General features: G+C 36.6%; 1 protein-coding gene across 3 annotated transcripts in view; it reads right to left on the bottom strand.

Annotated features, from left to right (window-relative positions):
• Positions 1 to 25,293, bottom strand: part of ESR2 (estrogen receptor 2) — a 2,041,892-nt gene that overhangs the window by 1,220,831 nt on the left and 795,768 nt on the right. For all 3 annotated transcript variants that reach the window (XM_044074389.1, XM_044074391.1, XM_044074390.1), the window contains one exon: positions 21,966 to 22,444. In XM_044074389.1, coding sequence (XP_043930324.1) covers positions 21,966 to 22,399 — 434 coding nt within the window. In that variant the 5' untranslated portion in view covers positions 22,400 to 22,444. The remainder of the gene's footprint in view (positions 1 to 21,965; positions 22,445 to 25,293) is intronic.

Below are 25,293 nucleotides of genomic sequence, written 5' to 3'. Positions count from 1 at the left end.
GAAGACGCTGTTGGTAAGGACATGTTCTGCAAGACTAACCAAAAAAGACCTGAAATCTGGTTCATATAAACGTGCCACATTTAGCCAATGGGCCAGAGCTTCCAAACCTACCTTGTGTGGGATGTTGGTATATAGGGTGCTGACATCAAGTGTGGACATTAACCAACCCTGTTCCAACTGTGTGTCAGAAATGATTTGTAGAAATTCAGTAGTGTTCTGTAAATGGGAACGAACCTGTGACAATAAAGGGTTCAGATATTTAGTCAAAAATATGGATAGTGGTTCCGTGATGTATCCCCTACCTGACACAATAGGTCTACCTGGTGGATTAACTGGATCCTTGTGTATCTTGGGTAAAAAATAGATGTATTGATTAGCAGAGTCATAAATTGTTAGCTGCTGCAACACATTGGCTGTAATGATACCTTCATCCCTAGCAATGGACAAAAAGTCATCAATCTGTTTCTTAAATCTAAAAGTGGGGTTGATTGACATTTCAGCATAATAGCATCTGTCCGAAAGTTGTCTCTTGGCCTCCTTATCATAGTCTGACCAGTTCATGACTACTACTGCCCCACCTTTGTCAGCAAAAATGATGACTATGTCCCTGTTATTCTGTAATTCGAAAATTGCCTGTTTCTCACTCAATGACAGGTTATTAGGTTTGAAACGAGTGTCAGAGCTAGAATAGTGCAGATCTTTGAGAATTCTGCTCTAAAACTGTTGTACAATGGGATGCATGGGAGGTAGGTATCTGGATTTGTGATATAAAAATGTGTCAGTATTGTAATTACCATCCACATCGCCAAACTGTAGCTTAAGATTTAGAATTCTGCAAAAAGACATAACGTCTTGTGCCAGGACATCCTCAGATACCACAAAACCAGGGATACAAGTAAGACCTTTATTGAGAATAGACAAATGAGTGGGTGACAAACTCTGATAAATTTAGAACATTTGCATTTGCATTCATGTTTATTTCTGCATTACTAGTTTCAACAGACTTTGGATGTTGTTGATTTTTCCTGTGCTTCCTCCCCCCTTGTTTATATTTTGTCCTAAAAGGACTAACCCCTGTGTCCTTTTGGTGGTCAGTGAATCTGATGCTAAGTGTATATCACTGTCTGTGCAGGATGATGGGTCATCAGTGGATGAACCATAGTCTGTGGTCCATTTCCTAAGGATAGGCCTGGGCCTTTTTCTTTTTGGAGTTCTAGCTGGATTTGGTGTAAATCTAACATGTTTGTTAGAATTGCTAAAAGGGTTGGCACCCTGGTAAGCTAGTTAATCACGCTGGAATTTTTTTAATTTTTCTGATCTTGAGTTGCTCCTCAAGGTTGCTAAGATCATTTGCCACCTTGTTCAAATGTTTAGTAAAAAAACTGTCACCCTCAAATTGTTGTACTTCATTGCACAATTCAGTAACTATATTGATCTCACAGTCAATTACTCTATCATGGTACTTGGCCAAAGCTTCAACAAAGGACATTGTGGCCTATTGTTGTATAGCTGACATTGACTACTTAACTCCTGGTCAGCCTCACCCACATGTGGTTGTATACTGATTCTGAGCCCTCTTGGTGTGATGCCTTTGGCCATATATGCCTTGAAAAGCTTTGAGTGCCATACATTAGATCTTAAAGATTTAAGATGCTTATGCAGCTTATCAAAGGCTAGACCAAAAGTCGACTCAGTCACCAAGGGGTCACTAATGTTGCCATTGTTTGTAGCAGGACCCAGACCAAATGCTCCAAGGTCCTCTCTGTCTGTTGATAGACCCGAAACTAAACTTAATAGAGCCATGTTGGTACTTAATTAGAGATTGATAATAGCAATAATAATAATTTGATTCAATATTGAGCTCAGAAAAACAAAGAATCAAATATTCATAAAAAATATTGACAATATATTTGTGTCCATACAGCTATTTGACAATAATAGCATTAACCCAAAATAATTGGGATTGCTACGTCAATAACCTAGGACCATAACCAATCATGAATCAAAGGGACAATAATAGCCAAGGTAAATAAGGGCCAAATACTGGCCAGTTTCAAATTTGCTATGTCCCTTCATAAAGATGTAGGAACCTGCTGTCTGGGCAAAAAACAATTGTTGGATCTATTTATATTGAATAAAAACTGTGAAGGGTCAAAAGACAAAACCCTGGGTCAGAAGAAGAGAGTACTCTTGTAGTTATGGAGAAATAGTAAGGAATACAGCTAGCCCCAATAGGCATATAATCATTATTTTGTTATCATAACCTGGGAGCAAAAGTATAACACAAGACCAGTGAAAAATCAGTGGACATCAAATAAAATCAAAGAGACCAAGGTGCCAACCAATGATGGAATGGGAAGTTTCCCAAAACCAAATCAATTGTTAAAAAAACTAGGAGCTTATGGGACAACTGCCACCGGACTCAGTGGAATATAGTTGGGCTACGGGTGTGTTCAAAAACATACATCATGTAAGAAAGTTAACTGGTTTGTAACATAAGTAATAGATTATGGAGAAATCCTGATTAAGTATGAATATACCCCAAAGATTATGCAAATAGTCTTGCAATATAGGGTGAACCCACCAGTCGATCCAAAATGGATCAAGAGTAATAATGCTGTGACAACTGATGTTAAATGAACAGTTAAAAGTGGGCTATGGTTATAATATAGCCAAAAGCATCAAAAATTGAATAAATGTTATACCTGCCACAAACCTTAATGCCCTCGCTATTGAGAAAGTCCTGTAAGGCAATGATAAACCCCTAGGAATCAATTCCTAATATCAAATTCCCCATGTGCCTTATGCCAAAACAGCAAACAATTGAACAACAGACTGTTAGACAGCGAAAAACAAATAAAATATGCTGTTAATGAAAATAGAAAATGCCTATGCGTATGGCGGTCTGCCTTCCTGATCAGAAATTGTTAAATTACTGGAAAAACAATCAAACCAACAATAATATGTTCAATGATCCTCCAGTCTCATCAGAAATAAAACTGGTATAAATAGGACCAGCTGTCGGCCGTCGTTAAATATCCATTCCTGACCAGACAGTAAGAAAATTGACCAAACGATTTTGTAAGGACCAACGAATACATAGAACTGTCGCCCTTAGCTTGATATCTAGTTCACTATATACCTAATGCCAAAATCATTTGAGCATGAGCCAACAGGCAAAGGACAAAATTCACATACAATAATGTGTTCTGCTGTAAAAATAAACAGGCAATCCTATGTATAAAATGGTTAGCCACTACCTAAGTAATCACAGTATTGTTGCAAATGTGATCAGAAAAAACAAATATAGAAACCAATATAGTGTCCAACGACCTTGCGGTCTGCTCAGAAATCGGACCAGTATAAATTAAACATTCAGTAGATAGTCTGATATTGCATACACAATCCCAACAATTACAATTACAATACTGACAAATTTTTATATCACAAATCCAGATATCTACCTCCCATGCATCCCACTGTACACCAGTTTCAGAGCAGAATTCTCAAAGAACTGCACTATTCTAGCTCTGACACTCATTTCAAACCTAATAACCTGTCATTGAGTGAGAAACAGGCAATTTTCGAATTACAGAATACCAGGGACATAGTTATCATTTCTGCTGACAAAGGTGGGGCAGTAGTAGTCATGAACTGGTCAGACTATGATAAGAAGGCCAAGAGACAACTTTCGGACAGACACTATTATGCTGAAATGTCAATCAACCCCACTTTCAGATTTAAGAAACAGATTGATGACTTTTTGTCTATTGCTAGGGATGAAGATATCATTACAGCCAATGTGTTGCAGCAGCTAACAATTCAGGACTCTGCTAATCAATACATCTATTTTTTACCCAAGATACACAAGGATCCAGTTAATCCACCAGGTAGACCTATTGTGTCAGGTAGGGGATACATCACGGAACCACTATCCATGTTTCTGACCAAATATCTGAAGCCTTTATTGTCACGGGTTCGTTCCCGTTTGCAGAACACTACTGAATTTCTACAAATCATTTCTGACACACAGTTGGAACCGGGTGGGTTAATGTGCACACTTGATGTCAGCGCCCTATATACCAACATCCCACATAAGGTAGGTTTGGAAGCTCTGGCCCATTGGCTAAATGTGGCACGTTTATATGAACCAGATTTCAAATTTTTTTTGGTTGGTCTTGCAGAACATGTCCTTACCAACAACGTCTCTTTTATCAGGATACTTGCTATTGGCAGACTAAGGGGACAGCGATGGGGGCATCCTTTGCCCCCATCTATGCTGACCTCTTCATGGCTTTCATTGAAGATCAAATCATTTATGACAACAGCCATAACATATATTTGGATGAAATTGACATCTGGAGATGTTATCTGGACGATTGCTGGATGGTATGGAGGGCAGATGTGGAGTATTTAACTGAATTCATTTCTTACCTGAATGACAACAAATGGGGTCTACATTTTACAGCAAACTATCATATAAGTACCATTACCTTTCTTGATGTTTTGATCAATAGACAACCTGATCATACTTTAAGCACACAGGTCTTTAGGAAGTACCCAGAATATAACACTGTCCTTCATGCATCGAGCTTTCATCCACCTCACATTGCTAAAAACATCCCGAAATCTCAATTTATACGTATGAGGCGGATTTGTTCCCATGAAGCTTCTTTTCAAGAAAACAGATGGGACCTGACCAACAGATTCAGATCCAGGGGATACCAAATGGGACATGTTCTGTAAGCCAGAAACTGGGCCAACACACTACACAGGGAGGACTTGTTAATCTACAAACCACGGAACAGGGATGAACCACAACCTATTAGGTTTGTAACCACTTATGCCAGAAACTCTGATTTATTAATCAACAGCATACATAGACACTGGAACATATTACAATGTGATCAAGAATTAGCTAATATAATACCGGACAGATGCCTTTTTTCATTTCGCAAAGGTAAGAACTTGGCATCTTGCTTCAATCATTACAAACATACACATGACACTGGGCATACTCACTTGCAACTAAGCACCTTGACTGGTGAACCTTTGATTGGCTGCTTCCCATGTGGCCACTGTACCAATTGTGATAAAGTCACCAAGTCTAAACAATTTATGAGTAGAAATTGTGCCATGGTCTAAGGCATCCAATTTTTTGCTAATTGCAGCAGTGACTGGTTAGTCTATTTGGCAACATGCATCTGCGGGTCCTTTTACATTGGACAAACATCTCGCCCTCTCAGGCTTAGAATTTCTGAACATGTAAGTAACATTAAAAATAAAAAAGCTAATAATGCTTTATATAAACACTGTCTGGCACACAAAACTGCTAAATTCACTTTCATGATTATTGATATGGTCAAGGGCAATAAATCCAACAAAACCGGATGGCATTCCATTTTAGATTCTAAAGAAAAGAAATGGATTGTAAAACTAGGTGGATTATTCCCACCTGGCCTTAATGAGCAATTTTGAAAATGAGCCAATGGAGTTGCACTTGTATGTATTTAAACTGTAGCATTTGACTCTTCTGGTTTACACTGATGAAGACTGTGTTTTCTTACCAGCCGAAACCGGTCTGGTTATTTGTTTTTATGCTATTGTAATTAATAAATGTTATTTCCAGGTCACAGTTTGCTGGCCCAACTTGTTTTTTTGGATCTTATTTGCTTTTTTGAGCCGTGCAATTGTCCTTGTGCAGGAGGTTGATTTTGGGTGTTGTACTGCTTACATCTTGCTGGGGGCCTGTGAACCTGATGCTGGCTGCATGATTGTCTCTGCAGTCCCAAATATCGTTTCTTCATTTTTGCTCATTTTTTGCTCCACAAGCCATCTGGATTATATTCTTATTATTTGGAGGATTTGCCATTAGAATATCTGGATATCTGGAAGATACATGGTATCAAACTTAACTTTATTTTTCATTTTGTTTCGAAGCAGTTCGGTGAGTCAGCCTCACGTACGTGCAGTATCAGCACCTCATTTGCTGAAACCCTACAACTTGTGCATCTAAAAAGGTACTGTTTTGGCTTTATATGGAAAAACTTTCATTTATTTGGATTATAGTTCGTTTGGGCTAACAGTCTCTGGCAAGCATACTGCTTAAATGGTTCCTTTCTTTACAGACTTGTTTTTGTACATTTTTTGGCCATTTTCTGGACAATTGGGAAGTCGTCGCTTTTGTACGGCAATTTATGACAAGGGGATGGATGTCGTTGACATTTTCATAATTCTTCTAAACTTTTCTACATGAACATTAAGGGGCCATTGGTTTAACAGGATTACATCAAGAAAGCCGAGTCGGATGTGTTTTTCCCTGGCACTTATCTAACTATTTGGTTGGGATTGTGTATGCAATATCGGACTATCTATTGAATGTTTAATTTACACTGGTCCGATTTCTGAGCAGACCACAAGGTCATTGGACACTATATTGGTTTCTATATTTGTTTTTTCTGATCACATTTGCAACAATACTGTGATTACTTAGGTAGTGGCTAACCATTTTATACATAAGATTGCCTGTTTATTTTTACAGCAGAACACATTATTGTATGTGAATTTTGTCCTTTGCTTGCTGGCTTATGCTCAAATGATTTTGGCATTAGGTATATAGTGAACTAGATATCAAGCTAAGGGCAACAGTTCTATGTATTTGTAGGTCCTTACAAAATATTTTGGTCAATTTTCTTACTGTCTGGTCAGGAATGGATATTTAAATATTGGACGGCCGAAAGCTGGTCCTATTTATACCAGTTTTATTTCTGATGAGATTGGAGGGTCATTGAACATATTATTGTTGGTTTGATTGTTTTTCCAGTAATTTAATAATTTCTGAACAGGACGGCAGACTGCCATATGCATAGGTATTTTCTATTTTCATTAACAGCATATTTTATTTGTTTTTCGCTGTCTAACAGTCTGTTGTTCAATTGTTTGCTATTTTGGCATAAGGCACATGGGGAATTTGATATTAGGAATTGACTCCTAGGGGTTTATCATTGCCTTACAGGACTTTCTCAATAGCTAGGGCATTAAGGCTTGTGGCAGGTATAACATTTATTCAATTTTTGATGCTTTTGGCTAAATTATAACCATAGCCCACTTTTAACTGTTCATTTAGCATCAGTCGTCAGAGCATTATTACTCTTGATCCATTTTGGATCGACTGGTGGGTTCACCCTATATTGCAAGACTATTTGCATAATCTTTGGAGTATATTTATACTTAATCAGGATTTCTCCATAATCTATTACTTATGTTACACTCCAGGTAACTTTCTTACATGATGTATGTTTTTGAACACACCCTTAGCCCAACTATATTCCACTGAGTCCGCTGGCAGTTGTCCCATGAGCTCCTAGTTTTTTAACAATTGATTTGGTTTTGGGACACTTCCCATTCCATCATTGGTTGGCACCTTGGTCTCTTTGATTTTATTTGATGTCCACTGATTTTTCACTGGTGTTGTGTTATACTGTTGCTCCCAGGTTATGATAACAAAATAATGATTATATGCCTATTGGGGCTAGCTGTATTCCTTACTATTTCTCCATAACTACAAGAGTACTCTCTTCTTCTGACCCAGGGTTTTGTCTTTTGACCCTTCACAGTTTTTATTCAATATAAATAGATCCAACAATTGTTTTTTTGCCCAGACATCTTTGTGAAGGGACGTAGCAAATTTGAAACTGGCCAGTATTTGGCCCTTATTTACCTTGGCTATTATTGTCCCTTCGATTCATGATTGGTTATGGTCCTATGTTATTGACGTAGCAATCCCAATTATTTTGGGTTAATGCTATTATTGTCAAATAGCTGTATGGACACAAATATATTGTCAATATTTTTATGAATATTTGAGTCTTTGTTTTTCTGAGCTCAATATTGAACCAAATTATTATTATTGCTATTACTAATCTCTAATTAAGTACCAACATGGATCTATTTAGTTTAGATTCGGGTCTATCAGCAGACAGAGAGGACCTTGGAGCATTTGGTCTGGGTCCTGCTACAAACAATGGCAACATTAGTAACCCCTTGGGGCCTGAGTCGACTTGTGGTCTAGCCTTTGATAAGCTGCATAAGCATCTTAAATCTTTAAGATGTAATGTATGGCACTCAAAGCTTTTCAAGGCTTATATGGCCAAAGGCATCACACCAAGAGGGCTCAGAATCAGAATACAACCACATGTGGGTGAGGCTGACCAGGAGTTAAATAGTCAACATACATACAACAACAGGCCACAATGTCCTTTGTTGAAGCTTTGGCCAAGTACCATGATAGGGTAATTGATCGTGAGATCAATATAGTTACTGAATTGTGCAATGAAGTACAACAATTTGAGGGTGACAGTTTTTTACTAAACATTTGAACAAGGTGGCAAATGATCTTAGCAACCTTGAGGAGCAACTCAAGATCAGAAAAATTAAAGAATTCCAGCGTGATCAACTAGATTACCAGGGTGCCAACCCTTTTAGCAATTCTAACAAACATGTTAGATTTACACCAAATCCAGCTAGAACTCCAAAAAGAAAAAGGCCCAGGCCTATCCTTAGGAAATGGACCACAGACTATGGTTCATCCACTGATGACCCATCATCCTGCACAGACAGTGATATACACTTAGCATCAGATTCACAGACCCCCAAAAGGACGCAGGGGTTAATCCCTTTAGGACAAAATATAAATGAGGGGGGGAGGAAGCACATGAAAAATCAACAACATCCAAAGTCTGTTGAAACTAGTAATGCAGAAATAAACATGAATGCAAATGCAAATGTTCTAAATTTATCAGACTTTGTCTTGTCACCCACTCATTTGTCTATTCTCAATAAAGGTCTTACTTTTATCCCTGGTTTTGTGGTATCTGAGGATGTCCTGGCACAAGATGTTATGTCTTTTTGCAGAATTCTAAATCTTAAGCTACAGTTTGGCGATGTGGATGGTAATTACAATACTGACAAATTTTTATATCACAAATTCAGGTACCTCCCTCCCATGCATCCCATTGTACACCAGTTTCAGAGCAGAATTCTCAAAGATCTGCACTATTCTAGTTCTGACACTTGTTTCAAACCTAATAACCTGTCATTGAGTGAGAAACAAGCAATTTTCGAATTACAGAATAACAGGGACATAGTCCTCATTTCTGCTGACAAAGGTGGGGCAGTAGTACTCATGAACTGGTCAGACTATGATAAATAGGCCAAGAGACAACTTTCGGACAGACGCTATTATGCTGAAATGTCAATCAACCCTACTTTTAGATTTAAGAAACGGATTGATGACTTTTTGTCCATTGCTAGTGATGAAGGTATCATTACAGCCAATGTGTTGCAGCAGCTAACAATTCAGGACTCTGCTAATCAATACATCTATTTTTTACCCAAGATACACAAGGATCCAGTTAATCCACCAGGTAGACCTATTGTGTCAGGTAGGGGATACATCACGGAACCACTATCCATATTTCTGACCAAATATCTGAAGCCTTTATTGTCACGGGTTCATTCCCATTTACAGGACACTACTGAATTTCTACAAATCATTTCTGACACACAGTTGGAACCGGGTTGGTTAATGTGCACACTTGATGTCAGCGCCCTATATACCAACATCCCACACAAGGTAGGTTTGGAAGCTCTGGCCCATTGGCCAAATGTGGCACGTTTATATGAACCAGATTTCAATTCTTTTTTGGTTGGTCTTGCAGAACATGCCCTTACCAACAACGTCTTCTTTTATCAGGATACTTGCTATTGGCAGACTAAGGGGACAGCAATGGGGGCATCCTTTGCCCCCATCTATGCTGACCTCTTCATGGCCTTCACTAAAGAGCAAATCATTTATGACAACAGCCATAACATATATTTGGATGAAATCGACATCTGGAGACATTATCTGGATGATTGCTGGATGGTATGGAGGGCAGATGTGGAGTATTTAACTGAATTCATTTCTTACCTGAATGACAACAAATGGGGTCTACATTTTACAGCAAACTATCATGTAAGTACCATTACCTTTCTTGATGTTTTGATCAATAGACAACCTGATCATACTTTAAGCACACAGGTCTTCAGGAAGTACCCCGAATATAACACTGTCCTTCATACATCGAGCTTTCATCCACCTTACATTGCTAGAAACATCCCGAAATCTCAATTTATACGTATGAGGCGGATTTGTTCCCATGAAGCTTCTTTTCAAGAAAACAGATGGGACCTGACCAACAGATTCAGATCCAGGGGATACCAAATGGGACATGTTCTGTAAGCCAGCAACTGGGCCAACACACTACACAGGGAGGACTTGTTAATCTACAAACCACGGAACAGGGATGAACCACAACCTATCAGGTTTGTAACCACTTATGACAGAAACTCTGATTTATTAATCAACAGCATACATAGACACTGGAACATATTACAATGTGATCAAGAATTAGCTAATATAATACCGGACAGATGCCTTTTTTCATTTCGCAAAGGTAAGAACTTGGCATCTTGCTTCAATCATTACAAACATACACATGACACTGAGCATACTCACTTGCAACAAACCACCTTGACTGGTGAACCTTTGATTGGCTGCTTCCCATGTGGTCACTGTACCAATTGCGATAAAGTCACCAATTCTAAACAACTTACGAGTAGAAATTGTGCCATGGTCTATGACATCCAATTTTTTGCTAGCTGCAGCGGCAACTGGTTAGTCTATTTGGCAACATGCATCTGTGGGTCCTTTTACATTGGACAAACATCTCGTCCTCTCAGGCATAGAATTTCTGAACATGTAAGTAACATTAAAAATAAAAAAGCTAATAATACTTTATATAAACACTGTCTGGCACACAAAACTGCAAAATTCACTTTCATGATTATTGATATGGTCAAGGGCAATAAATCCAACAAAACCGGATGGCATTCTGTTTTAGATTCTAAAGAAAAGAAATGGATTGTAAAACTAGGTGGATTATTCCCACCTGGCCTTAATGAGCAATTTTGAAAATGAGCCAATGGAGTTGCACTTGTATGTATTTAAACTGTAGCATTTGACTCTTCTGGTTTACACTGATGAAGGCTGTGTTTTCTTACCAGCTGAAACCGGTCTGGTTATTTGTTTTTATGCTATTATGATTAATAAATGTTATTTCCAGGTCACAGTTTGCTGGCTCAACTTGTTTTTTTGGTCCTTACTGAGATGCGTAAACCTGCTGCCCTTGAGGTACCCCCAGCTGCATGAGAGATAAGCCTCATGGGTGAATTTGAAATGGACTGAAGGGATGCCAACTGTGAGGCTACTGAAGCTTGAGTCTCAGTAGTAGTGGTCCCTGAAAGAGTATTTGACAGTTCTTTTATCAAAACCCTTTGCAACCTAGTGAAATGTGCCAAATAGTTTAGCAGCCTAAGAGCAAAAGTAGCTGAAGCATAGAAGCACTTTCTAAATTTGCCCAAAGCCCTAGACTCCCTGTTAGGGGGATGGACAGTGGAACTTTTTTCCACAAGTTCCTTCTTCATGGCTGCTGCCATGACCATGGCATCTACTGGTATTCCCTTGCTCCAGAATTCCCTACCTGTCTGTGGTGCCAAAATTTGGTCTGGTCTCTTGGGGATAGGTTCAACTGCATCAAGTTCCTTCCATACCCACTGAGAGATCAAATCAATGATCACATTAGTGGGCAGAGTTACCCAGGAGGTAGATGGGCCAGATACAAATGCCTTCAGGAACACTGATTCCTCCAGAGAAGGATTTTTGGTAGAACAATCACCCTGTTGTTTGAGGATCTTTAGAGTGTCTCCAAATGAGATGCCTTTGGGTGGTGATCTAGGGGATCATTCCCCTTCATCAAAAACAGTGCCTTCTGTGATAGATTCCTGTGGGAAATCTAAACGCCTCCTTTTGAACTTCTTCTAGCGTACATCCTCAGGGGTATGTTTCAGAGAAGTGTCAGAAAAAAATGTGAAACCCTGCTGGGTAGCCTAGAGAGACTGGAATGGCTGTCCTTGTGGAGTCGAATGTCGAGGCTCAAGGCACAGAGACACATGAGATACTGAAGGAAGATCTGAGGGGGGAGAGACCGTCCATCCTGCTGAAGCAGAAAAAACTCTCTCCGCTCCTTCAAAGGCAAACAATCTCAGGAAGATGAAGCCAATGGAGCTGAAAAGCCATGCTTCCACTCCACAAGTTCCATCTGCCCAAAAGGCAATCTACCTGAGGCAGAGGCCAGAGCTGAGCTGTTCAAAGCCAAGGCTCTGAGGGGCAGAGACAGCTCCGAAAACTTCAGAGTCAACTGAGAGGGAGTGATTTAGGATCTGACATACTCAGATCCAAGGACATTTTAGGGGGTCCTGTAGAAGTCTTTGATCTGAAAGGCTTTAGAGCTAACCTGAATTTCTTTTGTGGCAGCTCTACTGTGGGCAAAGTCGAAGATACCGACTTCTTTGGGGACTTTTTTGTAGTCTCCTTTGAAGTGATCTCAGGGTGCTGAACCCCAAAATGGCTTCTGAAAAAGAAGTAAGAAGAAGTCCAGCTTATTTTTATGGTCTGCTATTGCTCCTTGATTAAACCTTTTGCAAGTACTGCATTCTACGTTGAGATGCTCTGGGACTAAGCAATAGATGCAAACATCTAGTAATACATCATGAGTGTCTGAACAAGGTAGCTTATGTCCATACTTTCTACACTTTTTCAAGCCTTTTTCTGACATTTAAAAAAAAAAGCAAAGATAGCAAGAATTTATTTTTTTATATATCAAAAGGATAAGGAGGAAATGAGAAAAAAGTACCAGCAATGGTAGGAGAGAATGCACCAATGGTGTAACAGGAAAAAGTTACAGAAAAAGGGAAGTGTTACATTTTAATAAATGGAGATATTAAAAGGAAAAAAATACCAGCACTGGTATTCAAAATACATTAAGTGTACAAAGAGAGAAACAGGAAAAAAGAAAAAAATTGTTCAAATAAAACTGATCTTTAAATTCTCTCAAGAACAAAGCTGAACACTTCTATTGGCAAAAAGCAGCAAACGAGATCTGAGGTATGTTAGGGGTTGATGCATAATGGGTAGGGACAAGCTCAAGAGTTTCAGTTGTCCACAAGCTATAGTAATGGCTGAGTCTGATCCAAGGTTCGGATCTGAACCCAATGGTTGAGGAATGAATGAAAATTGACAACATCAGATCAATATAAATATCTCTGCATAACTCTCAAGAAAATCAGCTTACAGTACAAACATCAATAGCATATTTCTTGAGCATGATCTAAGGTTTTACTTGATGTCATGTAATAGTCTGTATGTCATTTGGTTTAGAAAATATTGATGTATACATAAAACTATGGCATACTTTTAAATTACTATCAGACACATGTTAATGTCTCCATTATGTTGCATTATACGTGGACAGTGGCAACATTTTTCTCCCAATAAGACATAACATATCATGCTCATCAATAAAATCTAGCTCTCTTAGCTATGAAAATATGAACATGTAAATATGAAAATATAAATACCTAGTGCAAACAGTAATTAGCTTCTCCATTACAGGACATGCTAGATAAATAATGTTAATGTCATTCCATTACTTACACCATGCCCTTTCTTAGGCTACATATTATTAATTGGTATGTCACTTAATTAAGGAAGCCACCCCCCAAAATTTCACAATGTCATAAGAAGGTATTAGTATCTACATATGTAAATTAGGTTTTTATGTATTTTAGCTGACAGAAATTCCAGTTAAAGGGACAATGCAATTGAAATGGTATGAACATCTCTGAATATATAAAAAATATGAAGAAATCAAACAAACATTTTGGGATTTATTTTAAGAGTGTGAAAGGAAAAGAAAAAAATGTGGGTAAATTTGAAACTGTGTACAGTCTGTGTAAAGATGAATACAATAGATAGGGTTATGATTTGTTATGCATGGTAAGCAAAGGAAAAATATTAAGTAAAAGTGTGGATGCAGTTTTATTTGCATTATTTGGAAACTAGTTAGAAAAATGAGAATTATTACTCTATAATAAAATGGTAGAATGAAAAACATAACACATAGCATATGAAGACCAAGAAATGATATGAAATTATATGAAATTGTATAGTTGATAAAAGATGTCAGGAAACGACACATATTTGTTAGGAAGGTTACATACACATTGTATATCTTCTACATGTAGTGAAATAGACAGTATGTTTTACTCTAAACTCCTTTTTTGAGTATTTTAATAACAAAAAAGTTGCAGTCTTGTGTGTGTATTTTGTTTAGTTTACTGACTGCTACTATTGTTACTTCCCAGTTTATCAGAGCTGTGTGATTATGATTCCACTAACAATATTTTGCAGGACCTTTATTTTGAAAGCATGAGCAGTCTTGAGGTTACTGCACAATTTTCAAATGTCTGTCTGTTAAAGCCAAATGTTTTTGCTGTTGTGGTAGTGATTCAGATAAAAAAAACATAAGTTTATATAAGAAAAATACAAGTTCCCATACTGATAAGGACTTCTGAAGGAATATATATTTTGTAAGTGTGTGATTTAAAACACCAAAAATTACTTAAATCCAAATGGATTTGTGAACCTGAACATGTAATCACAGTTTTAAGTGTCTTCAATATTTTGCCTTTTTTAATAACACAGTTTTTAATGATTCCCCAGTGATAACAACCCAGCAAAGTTATATACTTTGGTGAACAACTGCTTAAATTTTCCATACATGTAGAATTACCCAGTGGATTGTTTTGGCCATATTAATAACAGACCCTAAGTACAAATAGAGCTCTGTGTCAGAAATTTTCACAGCCACCTTAAACTCTTAATGTGGTATTAGATGCCACCTCTCCATACGCTGTACACATAATTAATGAGGAAATGGTTTGGTGTGGGTTCATGTCAACAGGTCCAGTGATCATAAGTGTCCAGTTGCAATCCTTTTGCTATGTTACTTGTTAAGGCCTCTTTGCATATCATTAGAACTAATATTACTTTAATTCTAAGTAACAACGGAGATGACTCTTTCTGTGAAAGATTCATCAGACTCTAGTCCAAACATTTTACGGTGTAGTCTATTTTCTCCAGTATACTCATGTTTCATACTAGCCCCAAATGAGATTACAAAGGATCTCAGGAACTGCATATTTTATAACATTAGCTTAATGACTTTCTAGTATTTCATGTATAAACATTTTAACCCCTCCAAGCTTAAAAAGCACTACACAATTTATTAGATTTGAAGTTATGGAAAAATGCAGAATAAAATCTGACTCTTTATTACATAGAATTGCCTTTATTTTTTTAATATGCCGAGTACCTAGGTTATAATGCAAAACAATTCTGTTTAGCTTTTGAGTTATGTCATAGTAAACAAAATGCACACACGATGGAGTTATACTTTAATAAGAGACCTCTGTTATCCTTTATTCAACTTGATAGTTGTTTAACAATATAACAGTGCCACTAATACATGAATGTCAACTTCAGGTCTGTGATCAAACTGAAAACAGTTGTTGGAATCATTAACCCTCACCTTCTGTAGCCGAATATTTATTTATAGTAGAAATGTGATTAAAAGAGCTACTAGTCTAAACTTTGGAATGTGGTACTCTGATTTTTACAGATTACAGCTGTATAACATAATATATAGCTGCAAGTCATCACTGTTTTTTTGTATGTTATGGGGGGTATTTACAGTCTGCAAAATAAAATAAAATAAAGCAAAAATGTTTTATGCTTGCTTCTGTGAAAAACATTTCATAGGTAAGTATATATCTGCTTTCAAGGATGTCTCAGGTAAATGCTCTCGAAAGAACATCTGCTTCATCATTAAGAAATTTAACCATATTCTTGAGCTGTAGCCTAGAAATGCATGAAATGGAGAGTAAAAGTGATATTTTTTCCTTATCCTCTATAAGACAGACAAGCAATTTCTCCAATATAAAGCAAAATATTAAGTTTGTGTTCCACTTCCTCTTGACTAAATCATTAGATACCAGTTCATCATATTGAACTTGCGTATGCCTCTTTTTCAGTACCAATTATTTTATAATCCCATAATGACATGCTAAAAAAATAAAAACAAGTAAAAAGAAATGGACCTGTATATCTTCCTGAAGTTCGGAATGGTTTGTATACAAAGAAGACTAAAATCAAGCCTCCAATTATAAACAATCATATATTGGTTTGTGATTGACTGTACAGAAGCTTGGTAAGATAAGTTTTTATTTTAATTTATGTTTAAATTTTTTACTGTTTGCAGGAAGGAAGGGATAGCCTGTAGACAAGAAGATTTACTTATATATATATATATTTTATTGTTTTATCTTTAATTTTTCACTGTTTGTTGTTAGAAAGAGATAGGTTTTAGACAGGCAAACTCTAGCTATCCCAAGGGACCTAGTTAGTTATAAATTCACACAGACTGCAAAAAGGACAATCCAGGGTGTATGTAAACAATCCAGTGCTGCTTTGTGATTTATTCATCTTTACTGTTCAAAAGAGGTGCTACTGCAAGTGATATAAAGGAATTCCAGCTTTTGTATGACTTTTACAACTGCTACTGTCAGAGCAATAACTTTAATGTACGTAATGTAATATTTAGTTGTGTATTTGTGTGATTTCTCTCATAGAAGTTGATTTAAATTCTGTTTGAATTCTGTGGTAACTGATTTTGTTTATTCTTTTCTTTTAGAACTTTTTATTCATTTTCAGCTGAACATGGATCCCTTACATGATTATGCCATTAGGGATTTGCTAAAGCACAAGTATCTTGTACAGTGTAATAAATGCAGTGTATATTTAAAACTCACACCTGATAATACTGAGATCTGTGCTCCTTGTGTCAAAAGTTGGATGATTTGCTTACCATTATTAGTAGTACATTTAGACTTACTGATGGCGATTGCACTTATGCAATTGGCATGACTTAGAGAACTGTTGTTACATACATTAATGACTGCACTGATGAGATAAATAATGTTAGAGAAACAGGAAATAGAACACATTTAGGAAAGGAAGTGTCTGTGATCTATAAAGATCTCTTAACCCTATAAAACCAGATAATGCTACTGACAGCCTTGGAATTCTGGAGGATTCAGAACATACAGAAGAAAAATAAGAAAAAAAAAGAAAGGAACAAGTTCACAACAAATAAGGAGGAAAAAGAAACTGATTAGTGTCTGTAAAGCAAAGAGAATACATACTAAAACGGACACTGTTTTGTTATATAACATACAGATTACAGGGAATGAGAACAATTTTCTTTCAGAAATCATTTAGTCTACAGAAAAAGGCATCATTTTTTCCAAAAAAGAAGGTAGAAAGAAAACATTACTGCAAGAAAAAAAAGGACAGACATTAATAACATGCCTCAAGCTGTGGATGTACAAAGCCAGCTGGATGAGAATTGTATGCTTGCAAATGTAATAAACAATGAAAACAGTGGGATTACTAAGACTAATGGTGATGAAGATCATTCCTTTGTAACAATTGATAGAGCAGAAATTACTGAATTAGAAGTTGAAGATTCTTCATATCTGGTCAGAAAAGATATTCTTGTAATTGGAGATTCAATTATTAGAGGAAAGGATACTTGTATGTTTGCCAGAAGCAAAAATAGAGGATGTGAGACAGTCCTTAGAACACCTTACTGTAAAGAAGTACGGATCTGTTTTTATTCATGACGGTACAAATGTTCTCATCCACAAGGACTCTCTGACTGTTAGTAGGGAATTTTCAACTCTCTTATATAGCATAGCTTGCACAGGTGTCAGGACGTATTTTTCAAAAATCACATATAGAAAGGAGAGTTAGGTCACTGTGAATAAAGAGATTTTTTAGGTAAATAACAACATGAAAATAATGTCCCATTTTAAAATTAGAAACATGTAGCGCATCCAAGCATAATTTTGGGCACGTGTTTAGAAAGGATGGTTTGCATGTGTCAGGATAAGGGAAGGATATTTTTGCAGCAAATACTTTGATATATTTGACAAACACAAGGCAGGATTTTTGCCAGGTCAAAAATTTAACATTTCGCAGATAGCAACATTTGATGCACTTCTGATGGTTGTTAATGCTAGGAGCATTAAGAATATTTTTTTTACTGGAAAATTTGCTACATTCCTACAAGATTGATGTTGTCATTGTTTGTGAAACATAGTTAAAAAACAATGACTGGAAACCAGTTCTGTCAAGTTATAAATGTTTTTATTGTAACAGACATTCTAACAATAATCAGGTGGGGGTGTTATGATTAAAGATAGTTATGAGACCTGTGATTCTTACAGGTTCAATGATAACACCAATACTATAGATGGTGTAACTCTGACAATTAAGATGACCATGTAAGCTATAACAATTGCTAGAGTATATAGAGCAACAAAGTCAAGTATTGATGACCTAGAAGAATTCATACACTTCTTACATGAAGTAAAGAAGGGAAGAATAACAGTGGCTGGTGACTTAAATTTACCAGAAACAGTTTGGTATAATATTGATTCTACAACATTAGTAAGGAAATTATTCATAACGTATGCTCAGGAACAACAATTGCTTCAGATTGTAAAATAAGAATAAAATACTAGGCGATGAAGCATACTGGATGTTGTTTGTGTTCCTAAAAACATTACTGTTACTTCATGTCAAGTTTTATCACTGTTGATGTGTAGTGATTAAGGGGTTATAAAAGTTAATTTGTTGCTAGATAATTCTGCCAGATTGGAATCTAAACCAATGCACAGAAGAAATAATAGATAATATAGAAGCAAAACAGTCACTATGTAAAACTAATTGGAGTGATGCATTCAGTGGAAAAACTGCAGAAGGAATATGAAAAGTTTTGAAAGAGAAATTGCGTGAATGCAAAACAGTAAAAAAGTTTAAGATCAGGATCTAGGCACACAACATCAGGAGGATATATTTCCATAAGAACAAGATACTTAATTAAGGTGAGAGACAAAAAAAACAAAAAAAATGGAAAACAGGTTGATCTACAACTTTAGAAACTGAAATAAACAATCTAGACAAATATATAAAGAAATTGAACATAATAGGAAACCATTTTGTAGATACACGAGATGTAGAAGGAATAAAGACATACAAATTGATAAACTGTGTATAGATTCTAACATTTACTCTCAGACACAATAGATTATAGATATATTTACAAAATCTTATATAAAACAGTTTGACTCCACAAATGAATAAGACGTACAATTTTTCCTACTGACATCCAGGTAACCTCAGATATTGAAATCAAATTATATTATACTGAAAAATAACTATTCAAACTGGATCCAAACAAAGCAAAGGGTGGAGACAGAATTAGTAATAATGACCTGACAACAAGTACCATTACATCTATTACTTACTAGGTTGTGTAAATATGGAGAGATTCCTCAAGACTGTAAGCATGCATTTATTAAACCCGTCTTTAAGGAAAATTAGAGTAGGATAACCCCAGAGTCACACAAACCCTTAAGTCTACTTTCATGTTGTCGAAAAATAATTGAGAAGGTAATATTGGATAAATTATTGACAGAATTGAAAAGGTTGAGACTTGAAATCATATATCAACATGCATACATTGAAAATAGATATATTACCACCTGTAACATGATGTTCTATACCTATAGAGTAACAGCTATGAATTAAAAATTGTGCTGTGATGTAATTTATATAGATTTAACTTCAGCATTTGACAGGGTCATATACAAAACACTGATCAATAAATTAGAACATCTAGGTATTTATGCACTCTTGATAAGATGGATAGCTGCATGGTTTACAAATAGGCCATGGCAAGTATCATATAGCAACCAGGCAGGTAACATTCTTGGTTATAGTCAGACAGTCCCACAGGGTTCTGTCATTGGCCCATACTTGTTTAGATTGTATCTTTCAGATCTATCTTTTTCATCTGAGGTGTTCTGCAGTCTGTATGCAGATGACTTGAAATTGGGTAAACTGACTGCATGTCTTACAGATAGGGTATGTCTGTGAAAGAACTTCACTAAATTGACTGTTTGGGCACAGGAGACTACTATGCTGATAAGTTCATCAAAACAAAGCATATGAAATTTGGGAGACATAAACTGAAAGGTAAATATTTAATACAGCACACAGTAATTGAAACTATAGATTAATTTAAGGATCTGGGTATATGAGTAGATCCAGCTTTGAAAATTTCTAATCATATCAACCAATTAGTTAATGACAGTTATAGAATTATAGGTTGTGCAAAAATATTTCTAAAGTCTATGAAATCAGAGACAATGATGTCGTTGTTTGCTAGTTACATTAGACCCAAAAAGGAGTATGGAACAACAATATGGGAACCTTGTAAGAAGACAAGCATGAGTAAACAGGAAAGAGTACAGAAGAAATATACCAAGGGCATTCATGGATGTGAAAATTCAAGTTATTATAAAAGACTAAAATATCTGAAATTGTACAGTGTCTCATATAGACATGTAAGAGGAGACCTTATTCAGGTATATACGGCATTTAAAGACAACTACTTCTGGGAATGTTTGGAGTTATCAAAAAGTAGTACAGAATCATCAGACAACCAATGTAGAAAGACTCTATAGGAATGAGAAGTGTAATAACTGATTCTGTGAGAGAGCAGCTGATGCATGGACTAGACTACCAAATTACATTAAACAGCCTGGACACTTCTTATTGTGGGAACAACTGTTTTGATATATTGGCAGGCTAGAAGGGCATTAATGCCCATGCTTGAAATATTTGTATGTATGTATGTGTGTTTGAGAGATGAATGTCATGAAGTACAGCACAAAAGCTGAGTGAAGCAAAGGTCAAGAGGTGAATCTTGACATCCATGTAGAAAACGTATAAAAAGTAGTTATGATCACAGAGACCCAATTATAACTCCAGTGGTCCTGAAAAGTCATATTTCAGGCTGTTAACAAGGCATCTTGGGATATTATCAGGGCCCATCAAAGCTATGTTCTTGGCTTTAGAGAGAGCAGCTAGAACATTCTCCATATTGACATTTGAAGGGGATATGTTAGATGGCATTTCCTGGAAAGTGGCTGGGGGAGAGTGAGAAGTAAAGCTAAAGCTAAATTTGTTGGCCAGTAGATTTGCTACATCTCCTGGCTCTGTGAACATGGCTCCATTTACAATCAGTTTGGCACACTGTTTTGTGCTGCTGTTTGATATTTCTGACATAAGTAAAGTCCTTACAGTTGTCCTTGGCATGTGAGCCTTGGAGCATAATCATAGCAACTCTCGTGCTACAAAAACTTTCTTCATCTGTCTTATGCCTTTTGTTACATTTGGACTTTGATGAGTAGTATGTCCACCAGTAGGTGTTTTGGAATTCTGTGAGGTAATCCCATGGAGACAAATGGACATGGGTCTTTTTTGTTCTTTTTATCCACACTGTCTCTAGATCATCAGTCTCTTCTCAGTCAGTCCATTCACTCATCGTCATCAGGGTTTAGATCAGCTAGGAAGAGCTGTCATCTGACAGCCATCAGAAATGGTTTGAGTTTTTTCTGTTTTATGTCCCTATCCACTGCATACACTAGGCTAAGTGCAATGACATGACTGCAGAGAATGTTCAATGGCTTCCACACAGGACATTTCCTCCTAGAAGCCTTACCCCTCATTTCCTCTGAAACACAAGTGATGATTTCTCTGATCTCCACCAGGGAAACTGCATCACTCAGTATCCCACCAACCCCAGGAAAAACAAATTGGACATTTTTCTTCACCGTTCTCTTACCTTGCCTGGCTCCACCAGTGCTGGATCCACTAATCAATCCCTGGTCACCTGAGTCACAGTCAGGATTCCTTCCTCTGTGCCATGAAGGAAATCAATCACCCAATCAAATTATGAAGCATCATTATTTTCTATCCTCTATTGTGGAATAAATTATTCTTGCTATTTAGTGAAAGGCTAATTAAAGAACAGAAAAAAAAATCAGGAAGTTACCTGTCCACGGGATGCATGTGTTCCCCAGATCTCACATCACTCCATGAACTTCTAGGAGGTTCAGCATACATCAATGGCTGTTGACAGTGTATGGTCAAAGGAGAGAGGTGCCCAGAAGAAGACCACATCATATTCGGACTTAAAGATGACCTTGAAGCCATGCTTTCTGATTCACTGCCATTACATGGAGGACTGTAACCCAAGACAGAAGAATGGTAGAAGGCCATTGCTGAAAAATCATGAGCATTTTCCATATATGGTGAAGGAATGCAGACAGTACCATGATCCACTGGTAAACTGGATAAACTTCCATTGTACTGAACTGGTGAACAGACAACTGGAGGAGAGCTCTTCATTATGCTTTCTAATTTACTGTGCTGTATCTCTTGTACTGGATGCAACTGAGAAAAGTTCTTCAGTGCAGGTGCAGCCATCTTGAAGCAAATAACTCATTACAAAGCTGACTCAAGGCAACAAGGCTAAAACAAAAGTAGATGGGTTTGTAAATTGGAAGAATTATACAAACATTTAAAACCATAATGTTGTAAATAATTAGACCTGGTGCACTACTTATTGTTAAAAAATAAACAAATAAAAAGTTCTTTTTATTTTCATTCACCTGTATAATTATTTTCAGTAACTCAAGAAAACACATGAAACTTTTGCAAGACATTTAAAAAAAAATGCATAAGCCAGGTAACAAAAATATGACATTTACTGCAGATACTGTCAAAAATTCAGTGATTATTTTTTCTTTCTTTCTTTTATTTCTTGAGAAGTTGATGGAATTCTCACCAATAAAATTTTTACATTTTTTGCAGAACACATTTTAATACAACTTACATTACAATAAGATGGACAGTTTTCAAGAGTGAACTGGATTAACATAAACTTTCTGCGAGCTCAAGACTCTTCATGTTATCAGTGGCAGACAAATGTGAAATTAAAAGTAGTCAATGAACAAACTGCAGATGATAATGATGACTATAAGCAGTTTCTAAGCTTTTTGTATTACATAGTACGTGTAAAAGAAGTGCATAATTCATAAATTTTACCTGCTTAAGAGAGAGTATGGTAGCCTTGTAACAATGAAGACATGCTTGACAAGAAATAATCTAAAGTTGTAAGACAATCACCTTATATGGGTTTAGAAAAATACCTAGAGAGATCTGTAGAAAGTATTTATTAAGCTACATTATGATTAGGGAAAAGTTACTACAGTAATTAGCATTTTAGCTTCATATACTGATAATACAGCTGTCAATTAATCGTGTGTGTCGAGATAGATTAGAATTTATGAAGGCCTGTGAAATGTGAAGACAAAGCTTTGCTGCTTAGTGGCATACTAACTTTTATTACGAGCTCCTCCCCAGTGTGTGACCTGAAAATTTCTGTACAGTATGGTTCTTTACCAGCACTGATCTTTCCCATTGCTGTCTGGAACACATTATGGTATTTGTACGATGTACTACTCGAGCAATGATGTGTGGAAGTAACGCATGCTCAGGGCGTTCTGTTGCCCAATGATATAGGTGGAGAGTCTCTACAGCCTGGAAGGGTGTTACTTCCACAATAGCACATACCCTGGAGGGCCTTACTGTGCTTGGAGAATGGATTACCTGTTAAATTGTTTTATATTTGTTTTTTGTTTTTTTAATATTATTACTATTATTTATATTTTTGATGAAAAATAATTCCTCTGTCTGATGTTTCCAACTTGCTATAATATATGAAATTGTTATTGGAAGAATTATTTTATACCCACACACACACACACACACACACACACACACACACACACACACACACACACACACACACACACACACACACACAAAACACTTAACAGCCACTTTGTTGAGGGAACACATCCTCAAGATGTATCACTGTGAGCAAATGAATGAAAAAAAACTCAAAATGCAAGGCATTGTAATCCTTCCCTCCTCTGCCATTCCTGATTTTGCTTATTAGTGCAGTCCACTGATTTTTTTTTCAGGTAAATCAGTGAGGATTAAAGTCTGACAAAAACGCTAAACATTAATAGTTTTATTTCCTCTTAATGTTTAATGAATCCATGATGACGGACTTCCCTAATATTATTTATTTATTTATTTATTTTTTGTGGTGTAGGTTAGTAAATTTAGGTTCTCCCATGTGAAAGAAGAAAGAAAATGGAGAATAGTGATGGCATTTAACTTTTAAGTATGGAGGTATGATATCTGACAGTTAAATACAGCCAGTAAGAACTTATGTGACTTTCCCTTTTCTCAAGGCCTGCAAAAACTACAGACATGGTTGGTGACTCCCTGCTAAGTAAGGAAAGTAAATCTATGTTTTTTTTTTTGTCTGTGAGTTGCTTAAACTGATAGAGCTGTTTCTGTTTTACTTGCTCAATTTTTTCTGTTTTAAGAAATCTGCTTGGCTTGGTATTTTTGTTCCATGTGGCAGATAGACACTTAAATAACCTAGGGTGCACATTTCACATGTTTTGTTTTTCTTTTTTTCATTGGTTAATTTATTTACTGAATGATACCAAATATGCAGAGAATTTCTATGCCTTTGTCTTTTCTGATAAGACTCAAAGCCTGCAAAAACTATAAGCATTGCTGATGACTCTGCTGGTTGAGGAAAATAAATCAATATTTTTTTTGTCTGTGAGTTGCTTAAACTGATACAGCTGTTTTCTGTTTTAATTGCTCCATTTTGTTTTTTATTTTAAGAAATTGCTTGGACTGGTGTTTTTGTTCTATGTATCAGACAGACCCTTAAATTACCTTCTGCTTCTGATCTGTGCGTGTATTTCTGTCTGCAGGTGTGCAGCAACAGTAAATGTTGCATTAATTTAAACAAGAAACTGGAATAATTACAAAAGAAGTGATGACAGCTCGCCAGAAGGACAGGCTTTCACTGGGATTCACAGCATTTCTCCCTGCTTGTGTGAATGCCAAATGCATGTTTGCCAATCAGCACAACAGAGAGTAATTTTGATTGAGAGACAAGGTAAATCTGCAATGAGAACCACCTTATTAGTATCTTATTACCATGTTTCTGAATCAAACACTGCATGGTCAGACCTGACAAGGCTAGTGTTCTTCTTAGCAGCCCATGCACTGGATTGACAAAGGCACCCTCCACACTTGCGCACACACACACACACACACACACACACACACACACACACACACACACACACACACACATCCAGACTTGTGATCCCCTACCTAATACAGTCATAGGTAAGAACTAGACTATCTACCCTTGTATGCCATTTTAAGCCTACTCATTTTCCCTTGTTGTGCTCAAAATAACATATCCCATTTCATTATAC

Source organism: Protopterus annectens, chromosome 6.part0 (assembly GCF_019279795.1).
Source record: "Protopterus annectens isolate FY-2018-M chromosome 6.part0, PAN1.0, whole genome shotgun sequence".
NCBI classification, from domain to species: Eukaryota; Metazoa; Chordata; order Ceratodontiformes; family Protopteridae; genus Protopterus; species Protopterus annectens.
The sequence above is the reverse complement of the archived record's forward strand: the minus strand, read 5'-3'. Positions and strand labels throughout refer to the sequence as shown.